The following is a 14,556-nucleotide window of genomic DNA, read 5'->3' as shown; positions in this document are numbered from 1 at the left end:
CTTGAAAGTGTATGTTCCTTAAGTAGCGCCACTTAGATCTATCTATATGTCCCACACTTAATGACCTGTAATGACAGTAAGTTCACTAACCCTTCTAGTTATTTAGAACATGATTAAAGTGACCAATGTTGGAATGAGTTGTTGTTGTGTGTGTGTGTTTCTTCTTTTTTTTTTTTAACTACCATGGGAGTGGCCCATCAATGCAGACTAGATCTAGATTTACATACTCAAATAATTGTTAGGCTGGGTATTTTTAGGCCTTTGATCTTTACCTACCACATCTACAGTGTGCGATTAATTGTGTATTTGTGTGTAGTGAAATTGTGTATTGTGTATGACTCGAAATGTGTATGTGTTTGTGTGTAGTGAAACTGTGTATGACTCGAGATGTGTGTGTGTATGACTCGAGATGTGTGTGTGTGTGTGTGTTTGTTGGATAGAGTTCAATTCTTTGTTGCACTGAAAACAAATAATTCTGCTGGTGAAACAAAAATATTTTAAAAGAATGGAATTATTGGGAACAAGAGGTCAAACCTTCTCCCTGCAATGGACCTCATTCACTAATCGTAAACAACAATGAGCCATGTGATTCTATATCTCTTTTATACAAATTACGATCTAATTTTAATTAACAATGGTTATCACGTGACAATTGTTGTTTTTTTTTTTGGGTTGTTTTATCAATATTACCACGTAACCATTTGTTTCGGTGAAAGAGGTCCATTGAAACGTTGAGGCCATATAATGATTGACAATGGGGGGGTCCTAATAGTTACAGTACGAACTGAAAGGGCCCCATTTGGGTTCCTCTATAGCAGTTAGGAAGTCTTGAATGGATAGATCTACTGTGCAGTGGGCAAGATGTGATACATATCTCGCGTTTAACGAAAATCAGACTGAAACCTACTCTACTATAGTAGCCTAATTGTGATATTGTACACCAAGTCCTTGAAAGTTCAACGTAGAGTCACTGGCGCTCTGCATTAGTCAGAAAAAAAGTAATACAGGCTTAGAGCCAATGGTAAATTTTGACCAACATGGGTTTAAAACAAGAAAAGCATTAAAAAAATACTCAAAAAAAAAACATTATCTCCTTTATACAGATTATAATAAGGCTTGTCTTCGAGTCCGAAGATTAATGACAAGTGAAACTTATAGAGCAGGACGTCAACATTGATGACATATTCTTTGTTTCTTAGAGATGGATTATTTTGCATAAATGTAGATTACATAGGAAAAGAGGTTTATTGCGTCATCAAAACTTGATGCTCATTAGTATTCGGTGCGTAAAATTATTCTTGAATTTATTAAACTCTTGAATCAATAATACGTTACTTTCGCTTAACCAGGAATCTTTCTGGTGTGTGTGTGTGTGGGGGGGGGGTAAAACATGTTCCTTTCTTTTTAAATCTAGCATTCCTTAGTTACTACGAGAAAAACAATCAGTTGTCTAAAGGAGCTATTGCTTTTTTTTTTACAACTATTTTTCATGTTTACCTTGTTATCAGTCTTGCCCAATGCCCATAATATTGCTTACATTACATCAGGGCCGAACCTAACAATTGCGGGGCCCTATGCGAAACTGATTGCGCGGGGCCTACTCTGAGTGGGAATAAGGATAATAAGTGAAAATTAATATTTTGTATTCGAAAAAAAAAATTCGACTTTACTAAGTACAAAATTGCGATCAAATTAACTTTAATTTACGAACCTTGCAACCTATGGCATATTTATATGCCAGTAACTATAAAAGTAAATAAAGTATTGTAGCTTCAAATAAGGTGAAAATTCGCCCGATTATTACATTTTATTACACGAAAGCTGACAATGCCTTTTTTCTTTTATCCAGATATATAAGCCTCCGAGCAATGCTTCTCAGATTCACAGTGGCGTTCGGGTGGAAACGGTCATTAGAGGAAACGATTAGGCTTAATAGAAAGCAAAAAAAGGTGCCTAAGGACCAAGTCCATTACACCAGACGGGATGGATGAAAGCCCCAACAAATATGTCAATAATCACACACCGTTCCTCAAGAGGCCGTTTTTTATGGCGGACACCTGCATGGCTGATGTTGGTTAGAGAAGGAACATGAGGGTGTGCTCGGCATTTGGCCTCGCTTCTAATCTGAGCGGCCTTGGATACAAGCTATCGATAATAGGGATGTAATAATTTACATCTTCTTGGATCTTTTGCAGACATGATCTTGTTCAGACTGGCAGATGGAGGCAAGCTTCCATAGACTTAGAGTTCCAGCCAGTGGCGTCACTAGGGGGGGAGGTGTGGTCCGCACCGGGTGACACCCGTTAGGGGAGTGACACTCAAGTAAAAAAAAATGAACTTTACAATAACTAGGTTAGGGTTAAAAAAGCTGATGAGATCAACTTAATATCTTAAAATGTGTAGAAATGGGTGAGGTTCAATTTATGATATTCGACCTCAGAAAGATGAAAATGCAGCTTCAATGTCTGGAGCCATGGAGACATATAGAACATTTTAAGAAGCAACAGAAAAGCCATTTAATATATGTGTACAACATTCACTTAATTTATGTGGTCAACATTCTTTTTTAGAAAATTCTTCTTGCCTAATTTTTTTTGGTACTATTGAAAGAATATTTTCGTTCTGAAATTATAGCCACTAGAGGCAGAGCTTAAGATTTATCGAAAGTTGTCTTTTATTTAACTGTCTTTGCTTTATTATAAATTTTAGAAGATATACTAGAGGGCCAAAGATACACAATAGTACCTTTAAACTTTTGACAAAGTGGTGACCCAATTAAACCTTTTAACGTTAGCTCAAAGTGTTATTGAAAGGTTCTTTAAAAAGAAAAAAAAAAACAACAACTTGTAATTCAATAAAAAAAATAAAATAAAAACAAGAAAATGTCAGGCGAGAAATCATAAGATGTCGGACACACTGTTTAGTAGCAAGTTCCCCTTTCAAACCTTGCGGTGGATTGATAATATAAAGGTTATGTGTTTCTGTGGCCCACGGTTAACGAGGTCACCATGTGGCTAGCACAACCACCAACCGCCTTTACTTTTTCATAACTAATGTCAGGTACTCATTAGAGCTGAATAGACTCATAGGCGCATAAAGATCCGCAGCCTTCACCAGGATTAGAGCCCGGAACCCCCGGTTCGGAAGCCAAGCGCTTTACCACTTCGATTCCACGCATCTCTAGGCATTGATCGTTTTTTAAAGCTGAGCTTCTACTCATACTAGAAGCAGTCATTGATTTTGCAGATAAACCAAAAAGTCTTTATTTCAAGAACCGACAAAGTATTGTAGATGTAAGTTTCAAAATTATTAGCGTATATGATGATTCTCCAAAAGACATTTAAACAGTTATACCATGATTGAGAAGACATGTAAAGACAGCAAACTTTTTCTTGAAGAAACTAAAAATTGACAGAGCACGATTCATATGTCACTAAGACCTTAAAGAATATTTCTGAATCATTGAACAAAAACTTCAGCTATTTCTTACCGTATATGTGGCGTCACGTAAAATATTTTTTTAAAATAATTTAAAGTTAAGAAATATTTGAGATCGAGTTTAACTTTATTGATAAGTTTTCAATTTTGAAATCCAGAAAAGAAAACAAAACATTGTAATTTACTTAAGGCCGAATTGTAGCCAAATTGAACTATAGATACATTGTAACAGACGGAATTCTAAAATAGAATCGACACTCCTTTTATAGTTATTTAATAATTAATTAATGTAAAGTATATGTATTATGGCTTAACGAAAAAAATTGGAATTTGAGGTGAGGGGGGGGGCGACACCCTGCTCTGACCGCACCGGGTGACACCCACTCTAGGGACGCCACTGGTTCCAGGAGTCTTAGACTCAACTTTCAACACTATTGCAAAGATGTATTAGGGTTCTGCCTATATCTACTCAATGACGACTAAGCCTAGATCTGTACTTTAGCTAGATCTACAGACTTTTTAGGATATTACTATTATTTAAGATATTTATTAAAAACAACTGAATACAATAGATCTATATTTCTTCACATTTTTGTTTTGTTTTTGCTGTTTATTGAAAATAGAATAAATAAAAAATAAAACTTGCTGAAATAAACTGCGACGGAGCAGGCGAAAACGCAAGGAAAAATCACTAACGACTGAGCGCGTGCCAGTAGAGGGCGCTGTGCGTTAACATAGCAGACAAGTCTATTCTTAGCCGATTCTCACACAACTCAGCGAGCTGAAACCTTTTGTCATGGCTGGGACGTAGGTCAGAGAACACATGAAGTTCTGTACAACGATTGTCGCCAGCTAGAATACTTACCAAGTAAGTATTTAACAATTGTTAATCTATAAATCTTAAGTAGGTCTAGATCCTAGATCTATTTCTCATCGTGGTCCGCTTCGCCGCCGAATACAATCTTAGTTATTCATTCTGATTTATTGTTCAGTCTCAGACACACACACAGACACAGGTTAGGTTTTGACCTAAAATGGGATTGTTTTTTTTTTCTCCATACTACGATTTGGATTATCAAACGATATGATGAATGATTATTTTATACTTTGAATAAAACTCTTACATTTCTGTAATGCTGTTCTAATATGGATTACTTAGTTAAGATCTCATTTATTTGGTCACTATCTATATAGATATAGATCTAGCTAAGTCTAAAATATAATCTAAATTCTATCTAGAATCTAGGCAAGTCTAATATTATTGATCTTTTCAATCGCATGTTAGGCAAATAGACGAGGTCTCCTCTCAACAGCTGATTGGCTACTGCGATTAAAGCCAAATGCCAAGTTTGTATCGCTATTAAATTATTGCATTAAAAATCATTACCATGAATAAATCATAATTATGATAATACACTTATTTATAGATCTAGATCGATCTAGTGACTCTAGTCTAGATCTTTAGATGTAGAATGATAGAATCTAGATTCTAGATCCTAGATCTAGAATCTATCTAATCTAGAGTGACTAGATCTAGAGGGTCTAGAAATCGATCTAGCTGCTGTAGATTGTAATTTGTATATACTATAGACTATAGATCTAGATGTCACATAGAGTAGACATAGAATCTAGTGATAGTCATAGACTAAACTAGACTAGACTTGGAATATTTTTTTTTAATTATATAGACTAATATCCATTTATTATAATAATATCTAGATTTAGATCTAGATCTATAATAGATTAATAGAATATATAGTAATTTTATAGTCTAGAGATCTATCTAGTCTTGTAAGACTGGGAAAAAAATACTTGTCTACTACTCTAAATCTAGGTCGTTGGCCTACCCCGGTTTTGTTCAGCTGTTAGTGTTAGGAAAAGTAGGTGGCTAAAAATAAACTTGCTTTGTTGTTGTCATAACTAGCCTAATGCGGGAATATTTGCATGCCTAGACTAGATTGTAATAAATTGATTTTTCAAGCAAAAATGTTGAGCGTTTTTTTTTTATAAAATTAGTTTTAGATGTAGACTCTAGATCTAATCTAGACCCAAATATATAGAGCATGGGGGCTATGTTATTTGTGTAGTAATGAATCATAATGGTTCAGTTTGTGTGTGTGCATCCAATACCGGCAGTCAGTTCGCAACAGGCGCAGCTTTAAGTGAGATGTCTAGGAGGCTAGCAGTCGCAGGCTTATTCATTATGAATCATCTGTGTGACTGGGTCCTGGATTAAACAATGTTGTTGATCTTAATCATGCTCAAAGTTGGTTAAAAGATCACAGATTGAATACTATGATCATTATCTAGATCTACACTTATAGATAGGATATAGATATTGAGATCTAGATCTAGATTTAGAAGTCTATAATCTAGACACCAGATTAAAAATTGCCGGTAAAGATCTAGATGACTAGAAATGACTACATTTAGATTTAGATCTAGATTATAATAATATAGTATAATAATCTAGAAAAAATCTTGAGTCATGATTCATATATAAATTTGTATGTAAATTCTAGTGCTAGATTAGTCTGATATGGATTAAATGGAAGTTCAAGATCCTGTTAGCCATGTAATATTCTTACTTGTGAACAATATTTACTGTAAGTAAAGCCTAAGAAACATTTTGTGACATGCTATCTAGATTTAGACTCTAGATATTCAGTTTTTGTTTTGACTTTTAGAGTACTAGATTAAATAATTTCAAATAAGCTATTGATTTTGTGTGAATACAAAATGATTTCTCAACTTTCCATTCAGGCCTGAATCTAAGATCTTGATGACTGGATCTGTAGTATATTTGTAATTAAATACTTAGATCTTGATCTTATTATAATTCTTTATTATTTAACATTAAAAAGGATGACTCATAGCCATCCTTCTATAGACTTTATTTATTTAAAATACATATCTTAACAAATAAAAAAAAAAAGATTGTTGATATAGTCACAGCTATAAATAGAAGCACATCTATAGGTCAGTTTGACCTAACTGTTTTAAAAAGTTTTCAGTAATATAAATTTGTTTTGTTCAGAGGGGTTGGTGATGCACTTGGTTGATGAGACTTGATTGGTAACATCAAGGCTATTCAAAAGTGTTCATAGTTGGATGGATGAACAAAGAATGTATATGTGTTCCCCACAGGATATAGTGCTATATAATTTTGTTAGTTTTATTTATCTTTGCTGGGTTCAAGGTTTTTGTTGAGAGTATTCTATGGAATAATTAACAAGCATGGTATGATGATTAACATGGCTGTGTGAATGAATTCACTTGATGCTGTATGCCTTCTCACTTGTAACTTGGTATTTCCCCCACCCTATGAGTAAACACTGTAGTATTATTACCAGTACATCTATATCTTCCAATCTTAGGTCAAGAATTTCTCATCAAATATTCTCAATGATTGGGGTGTAGGGGTGGAAGAAATGTCATCCAAGAGCTTTAAGTGTGTCAGTGTATTGTTTGTGAGAATGAGTGATGACAGTTAAGAGAAACTGTTTTTATCTGTGTATGTGTTTGTGTGATAAGAGATGTGTGCCTACAAATATCATGGTTAGTTGAGCTTATCTGCTGTTTACTGTGAGCAAAGTATTCATGTGTATGTGCGGTTTATTTTTACGATTATGAGGGCTTAAAACAACAACAACAACACGTTTGCAATGTAAATGTGTTTAGTTGTTATTAATATTGTGTTGTCATAGCAACTCAGTGTGAATAAACATTTTTTTTAACTGTGCTCAGCTTATGTGTTGCCTGTACTGCTGCACGCTACACATTGAGTTAATATGTTGTATATGTGTTTGGCTGTTGTGTTATTACTGTGCTGTGTGTACTGCAACACAGTGTGATTTAGGACTCATTATGCCAGTTGACACGAGTGAGCATAAGAGGCCATTGAGAGGGAAGTTAGCGTCATCGTTAGGTGTGTGCCTTCAGTTCGGTGCTTGGGATTATTTCTAACCCTGGCTTACATTTTGGACATACATGTCCATTGCTCGGACACATAGATGTGATACAATACTTGTCAAGTTCATGTGATTTCGGATATTCACTTTAGTTTGGTAGTAACTTTGTATTGCCGGTACAGGTCATTAGTGACATCTAGCTGTTTCTGACTTGCGGGTTTATCCAGGTGTGTTTAACAAAATGTAGTTGTTGAAACTTGTATTGCCAGTATTGCCCATATATAGAATGTCGTCCTCCCCACCCCCACCAGCTTGGTATCATGTTTGTTACCTTACAAGTAGATACAGTCTCACAGCATGACTATCGTTTGTGCTTTTTTTTTCCACTAACGATAGACATTAAAAAAAATTTTTTTTATAGACTTAACATAACTGCCATTCCTTGTTTACGTTGGAGTGTAAAGGTGTACTTTGTGTTTGTAGTTTTAACTGTATAATCACAATGTCTCCTTCATAAAGATACCATTGCATATTGTGTTTACACATTTCTTTCATGTTTTACATAAGGTCCTTAACATTCAAATAAAAAATTCTGTCGTGATAAATACCTCCCCCCCCCCCCCCCCATCTGTCTATGTTGTCTCTTGATGTTGATTGCAATACTTGTGGTTTGCATGTCAACTCAACTAGGTTGAAGTGTCATGTGGCGTATTAGACATCTTACAAGTTGTCTTTGGAATAAAATCATCCAAAAAAAAACGATTAAAAGCAGATTCACCACTATACTAGTAGTAGGAAGAAAAAAAAAAAGATGTGATTGGATTTCAACATTGATTTTTCAATCATGCTTAAACATTTTTTTTTCTTGTTTTATGAGTACAAAATTTAGTACTTGATCATGGAAGTAACTGCCAGGCTGATTAGCGTTCATAATGCTATTACTTGATAATTTACTTAATAACGAATAAATTGTATTTTTTATAAAGATTTCAAATCCAGTAGGACAAATGCAAATGTTGGCATTGGCGTTATAACGTTTACAAGTCAAAGGCGCCAGGCTGATTTTTGTTGGATGTCCGAATGGCTTGTTACATTATGGTCTCACCGAATCGTGTTTCTCTCAAGGGTTTTATCCTTTCTGTCTAGATTAAATAGAGACCATTAACCAACGTCTGTCTCTGATTGTGTTGAAATAGACTCAATTGAACACATCATTGCAGGGCTTCGTGATCTTTATCAAGTGTCTCTGTTTCTTACATTCTATGAATTAGTTAGGAAGTAAACGCTGGGGATCCTCTCTTGTATTTCTTTGAAAAGAAAAATGTGTGTGTGTTAGGGCCGAGTGTGGGGCCGACAATATCACTCGTGGAGGTGGAGTGCATTTTTTTCCCCTAATCACGTATCCAGTCATTGGAATGAATCTATTAAGTAGACGAGGAGCCCCGGCTCTTATCTCCACACTTCACTTGTGTTCACTAACTTGATTACGTCTGGACATAAGGTTGTGATTTAGAACTCTGACCCAATGTTACGTACTTAGTAGCGGGATATTAACCACCTCACCCACATTCTCACGCGCATATTTATTCCTGGCTCGTACATACTCTTCCCTCCCTTTTCCATTCGGTGGAAATTTTCTTGGGACTTTAAAAAAAAGTAATAGCCTGTGCTTTCTAAGAGACCCCTTTCATTGAGCATCGTTGTATATTCTGGTTAAGTTATTGTCTTTATTAAACATTTGAACTACATACAGAACTCCCTCCCCCCCCCCTTTTTTTTTAACTTATGGTGTCTCTACCATTGAGTCTTTGTGAAGTATTGGGCATTTGTGTCTTTCAATCTAGACTACATGAGACCTCCCAATGAATGTAGATTTGAATATTCTAGTGGTGGCGGGAATAAACTACAAATTAGATTTATGTGATATGATTTATTGAATCGATTCCGATTCAGACTTTGATGTAACTGTATTTCTATTATCTAATATCCTTATTTTTGTTTCAAAAAAAACTTAACACTGTAGCATTTTCCACGACAAGATTTTCATTCTGTTCTTTCCTTAAACTGTTTTTTTCCCCCTCCCCTTTTTAAGAGTGCATGTAGATACGTGACCTGTGTCCATGAGTGTTGCAGAACGAGATATGCTAATAGACACAATGTCTGAGCCAGAAAGCAAAGCGTCCTTTTACTTTGACCATTATGTCTGGCTGCTTGATTGGGTGATAGGGGAGGGGCGTCGATAGAGAAGTGAATGGGTAAGCGGGAGTTGGATTGGTCATCTCCAGACTTGCCCCTTAGTGCTTACTAGGCGTTCTTTGTTACAATTTGCCCCAGTGACCTTGTGACCATGAATAGAAGAAATGTTTTTCATTACCAATACGTTGGGTAAGTTTTGGAGGGAGGGGTATTATGTAATAGAAAGGGGGGGGGTATGAACGAGAGAGAGAGGGGAAAATGGACGGGGGCTGGGTGGTGAGGGGAAGACAAATCCCAGTATAAAAGGCCGTTGATTGCGTTGAAGGCATTTGATTGGCAGGTAGGGTTTAAAGTGAACAGTTCTTTTAGAAGTGTTTAGGCTATTGGTGTAGTGTAAGCCTAGTGGTCAAGACCTATCTGTGTGCTAGGAGTTGGCAGGTACGATAAGTGTTTATTAGATCCATTTATACTTTTGTGTGCTAGGAGTTGGCAGGTACGTTAATAATTAATTAGATGAATTTATAGATCTTTATACTGTAACCCCATCATTGCAAATCACGTTTCTAATTTTTATTAAAGAAAATAGACATGCGTCTTGGTCATGGGCTAATTAAAGGCTTTATAAATAACTAGAATATAGAAGTCTCTAAGTGTAAGTTTAGGCAGGATGATGAATCTTTCACAAGTATATATATATTTAAGTATTTTATGGAAGTAGGACGGGCCTGGTACTCTCTATTGTTTGTTTGTTTCACATCGACACAATTTTCTTGTCTTTTCTATGATCATTTGCTTGAAATGTAAAACTGCAGTTGAATGCTTATGTTAATGGTTGTTTTAACTTAAACTTGTGTAAGTAATTGAAATACGCCATTATTCAGGCATTAATTATGATTTAATTTTAATACAAATAGCCTACCACTGGGGCTAGACAAATGGGATTTTTCTTGGATAAATAAGTATCGTGTGTATTTTAATTTCGAGTTTTTCCCCCAAGTAATAAAAATTTGAAGAAAAATAAAAAACCACTTTTAGAAACGAAATGCATGTATTGTAAACTAAGTATAAAGTAAACTATAATGTACTGTATCCACATCCAGCCCTACTGTTTAACTTGACACATGAAAGCCCTACCTAACAAGCCCATTTAATGCATCTGATATTGGCCTTACATTTTGAAAATACTAATCAAAAGATAAGTAGACTAAATGCAATAAGCCCTTGCCTTAAAGTTATGAATATTTTACCATTGAGTCTAGTTTAAAATGTGAAAGAATCTAAGCTAGATTATTAAGATGTCCTTTCAATTGTTTTTTCTTTGGACTAAATCGGCATTGCAGTAAATAATAACCTCTCCAGACATTGACAATGCACTTCGATTATTCGTAGGTAACTCTGATTTCCAATTAGAGGCCAACTGGTGCTGTCATGTTACAATGCCAATGAAAGAATTAGAACACCGATGTCTAGATGTAAAATATAGGCTTATGTTAATCTAGAGTCTAGAGAGCACCAGTATTCCATAAACAACAGTTTTAGTGTACAGAAACATTTAAGTATGATTTAAGGAATCTTACGATTAAAGGGGGATATGCCAGTAGTTATAATCTCATTGTTCTGTTGTTTCAAAGGCATGTGTGTTTGTGTGCGTTGTTAGAGAAAGTTAAATTAGGGTCGAAGTTACTCATTCTCTTTCATTTATAACAAATAATTTGCAGTGGAAATGTGAAGAGCGTAAATCTTTTAATTTCCCCACTCAACTCTATTTCATGCTGTATCCTAGCCTGCGTAAAATGTACAGCTCCTACAGTGTTCATGACACCTCTCTAACTTGGTTAGATAACAATGAGTAGATGGCAACAAAAATTGTTTCCTATGACGCTACTGTCCCACTCCAAAACGAAGTGTAGTTCTTTCGTCCCACTGCCGTATGACGTCAAACTCGAAAATCCTTATAAATAACGCTGTTCGGTTGCCATAAATAGTACCACCGCTGTCCTCCCCACCAGAGATAAAAAGTCTCCTCGCTAAGCTATGAATGGCACGACACAGCGGCACGTATATGTAGCTTGTCTACCACTGGAGTGTACTGTATGTATGTTGTGCGTGCCTGCGTACGTACAATCTCTTGAATTTTAATGACATGTTTGTACCCCATGTAACAGAACTTGTTCAGACTGCTCTGAAATCATTCCCATAATCCACTCCTGACTAGTCGAGGCACACAACATTGCCGAACGTTTTATACTTCGCAGTTACTTACATTTGTATTCTTACTGATCAGATCTGTTGCTTGTTGATGTGTAGGCTACATCTAGTTTTCATACACACACAGATGTGTTAGGTTTGTTCTGCTTGTTAGTACCAAATGTGTTTAAAAGCCAGTTTAAAGAAGGACAGACATGCTGGGAAATAACAAAAAATGGAAAGATAAATACATTTATAGGTTTACGTCATAATGAAACTGAAAAATTAGATTTTTTTTTCTCGACACACACACACACACATTTGAACAAAAAAAAAACATTTTCCCCCTCTCCAGGCTAACCCCAAACCTTTTTAAAAAATTCCTTTACTTAGCCCCCTTCTGCCCCCAATCCAAAACTAAAATGTGTTTTCTGGTTTGATGAGTATTTAATTTGAGATAAATATTATCGTTAGACCTACTTACTAATATTACTTAGTCAGCACTTGGTTACCTGTATCTGCTAGTATAGCCTGGACAGACTTCATTCCATGGGAAATCCCATCTACATCCACCTACCTACCATTCTATGAATGCTTGACATTGTCATTCAGTTCTTACCCTTGCCACACACACTTTATGTGTGGGTGTGTGTGTGTGCTTTTTAGATACTTGAACTTTCTTCTCACTGTCCCCATCTTTTCAATGTTGCTCTCAAAAATTTGCTTAACAAAATTTATGCATGTCATTTGGTAGACATGTTGATGACTTATTCCAGCCCCCCCCCCCACACACACACACATTATTTTGACCAGCTAGCAGCCTTGTTGTTACCTACTCACATCACTGGCTTGGGAATGGGATGGGTGACTGGTAAATCAAAGCAAACAAATCTTTATTTGGGCATTGTTTACATTCTCTTGGAATTGTGTCTACATTCTTTAAAATAGTGCAACATGTTACATTAAGTCTGATCAAACAAGTGTCTACATTTTGTAAATGGACTAAATGACTCATGACAGCCTTCTCAGTTTTTTTTAGTTTTTTTTTATTTATCATACATGTTTTCAAGAGATTGAAATCTATATATAAAGAAAATGTGTTGGCGTAATTTTCAAAACAAGTTATATAATATATATAAATATATATATCAGAGAAGTACAGAAGTATTCATTTTGGAATTATATTTTATGTCATTTTTGTAAATAAATTTCCTTAAATTTTTTTTCTATAGTCATCAAAGTGCAACAATTAACAAGATCTACCACTCTATATATCATCTCCCTTGTCAGCACTATATCCCATAATTGAAAAAAAACTAAAATAAATAAATACATGACAGTTTATGCTAATCACAGATGACAGATCTTAGAGGATTATCATCTTATCTTAATATGACTGAAGGGTTGAGATTACTCTTATATCCTTGTCACTTAGATTGACAGCATGGAATAGGAAGCCTTTTTTTTTTTTTTAGACACATATGGACCAAAATTATACATGTGTGTCATTGTTATGTTGACATTTAAAAAAAAATGATTATTAAACTTAATGGCTCTGATACATCATCTAAGTTTGGAACATGCAACGTTTATTGAATTAGTTAATTATAAATCAATGGAAAATAAGATGTAGTATTTGAATACTGTATTATAATATTTATATAGGCTGATGAGCGTTACGCAACATTTTATATTTTGAGTTTGATTTTTCAGTTAAATTTGTTAATGGCTGAGTGGCATATACCTTTTTGCTACCTAACAAGGGGGCTCGAGTTCAAATCTCAACTTAATCTGAATAGTGTTTGCTGAGCATCTAAAAGCAGCATAAAAACCTCCCTACATACCCCTCCCCCACAGGTCCACAAAAGAAATTAGACAGTGCACAGAGCATGCTAGAGCACAACAAAAGTAATTTTACCCCATTTACCTCTAATTAAATTGTACCTTTTTCTGCCTCCATAAATAATTGTCTAAATGGAATTTTGGCCTTGCTAACCTTGACCTATTGGTGTATAAATTGAAAGTATTAAGGGCAATCTTTTGTTAGTTGTGCGCTTGTTAATATTTTTTTTTACAAAATTGATTCAAAGTATTGACTGATGACAGTGAGAAGGTCACTGTAAAAAAAGTTGTTTTTTTTTCAAAGATTAAGTAATTGCAAAAATAAAATAAAAACATTGATACAAATTTGAAGCACAAATGTTTGCTCAATAAACCTGCTAAAAAAATTAAAATGTACATTAGTTTTTTGTTGTCTGTGGTTAAGTTATTATCTGTCATAAGTTATAACTAAGTTAACCTTATTGTAATTAAACTAAATGGTGTATGCTGCTAATGACTAAAAATAACTCACAATGATAATTTTTGTTTCTTTTTCAGAATTGATCCTGAAATATACAAGATAAACACAAGCTTATCTACTGGTTGTTTATTGCAATAGCTACCAGGGCCTTGAGGCAATGGTTCGACACAGCCCCTCCTCACAGTCTACCAGACCCACATGGCCGCTAGCACCATCCTCTTCATCCCCACCTGTAGTAGATGAGATAGTCAATCACTCCACTACTGCAAGTAAGTAACTCACATAGAGAAATCTTCAGGAATAATACAAATAAATTATGTTTAAGCAGCAGTGCTGAAGAAATTTATTTATTTTTTCCTTTTCATTTCCATCTTCATTAATCAGTTTTAAATGTTATAGAAGGAAATTAGAATATTTAATATTACAACTCTCTATACCTCTACCCACATACACACACCTTATTAGTTAACACAAAAAAAAAAAACTACAAAAATAAACAAAAACAACTCAAAATTGGTGTAA

The 14,556-nt window shown here is 34.9% G+C and overlaps 1 protein-coding gene across 3 annotated transcripts in view; it reads left to right on the top strand.

Annotated features, from left to right (window-relative positions):
- The first annotated feature begins 4,188 nt into the window (after positions 1-4,188).
- The window catches only part of LOC106056795 (uncharacterized), a 32,527-nt gene continuing 22,159 nt past the window's right edge, over positions 4,189-14,556 (top strand). The window contains exons 1-2 of one of the 3 annotated variants that reach the window (XM_013213648.2): positions 4,189-4,306; positions 14,112-14,303. In XM_013213648.2, the coding sequence (XP_013069102.2) occupies positions 14,192-14,303 (112 nt within the window). In that variant the 5' untranslated portion in view covers positions 4,189-4,306; positions 14,112-14,191. Of the gene's footprint in view, positions 4,307-5,242; positions 6,045-9,142; positions 9,984-14,111; positions 14,304-14,556 lie in introns of those variants that run through there. The other 2 variants (XM_056037715.1, XM_056037714.1) reach the window with 2 other exon arrangements.

Source organism: Biomphalaria glabrata, chromosome 8 (genome assembly GCF_947242115.1).
Source record: "Biomphalaria glabrata chromosome 8, xgBioGlab47.1, whole genome shotgun sequence".
Lineage (NCBI taxonomy): Eukaryota > Metazoa > Mollusca > Gastropoda > Planorbidae > Biomphalaria > Biomphalaria glabrata.
Note: the sequence above shows the minus strand (reverse complement) of the source record. Positions and strands in the feature narration are given on the sequence as shown.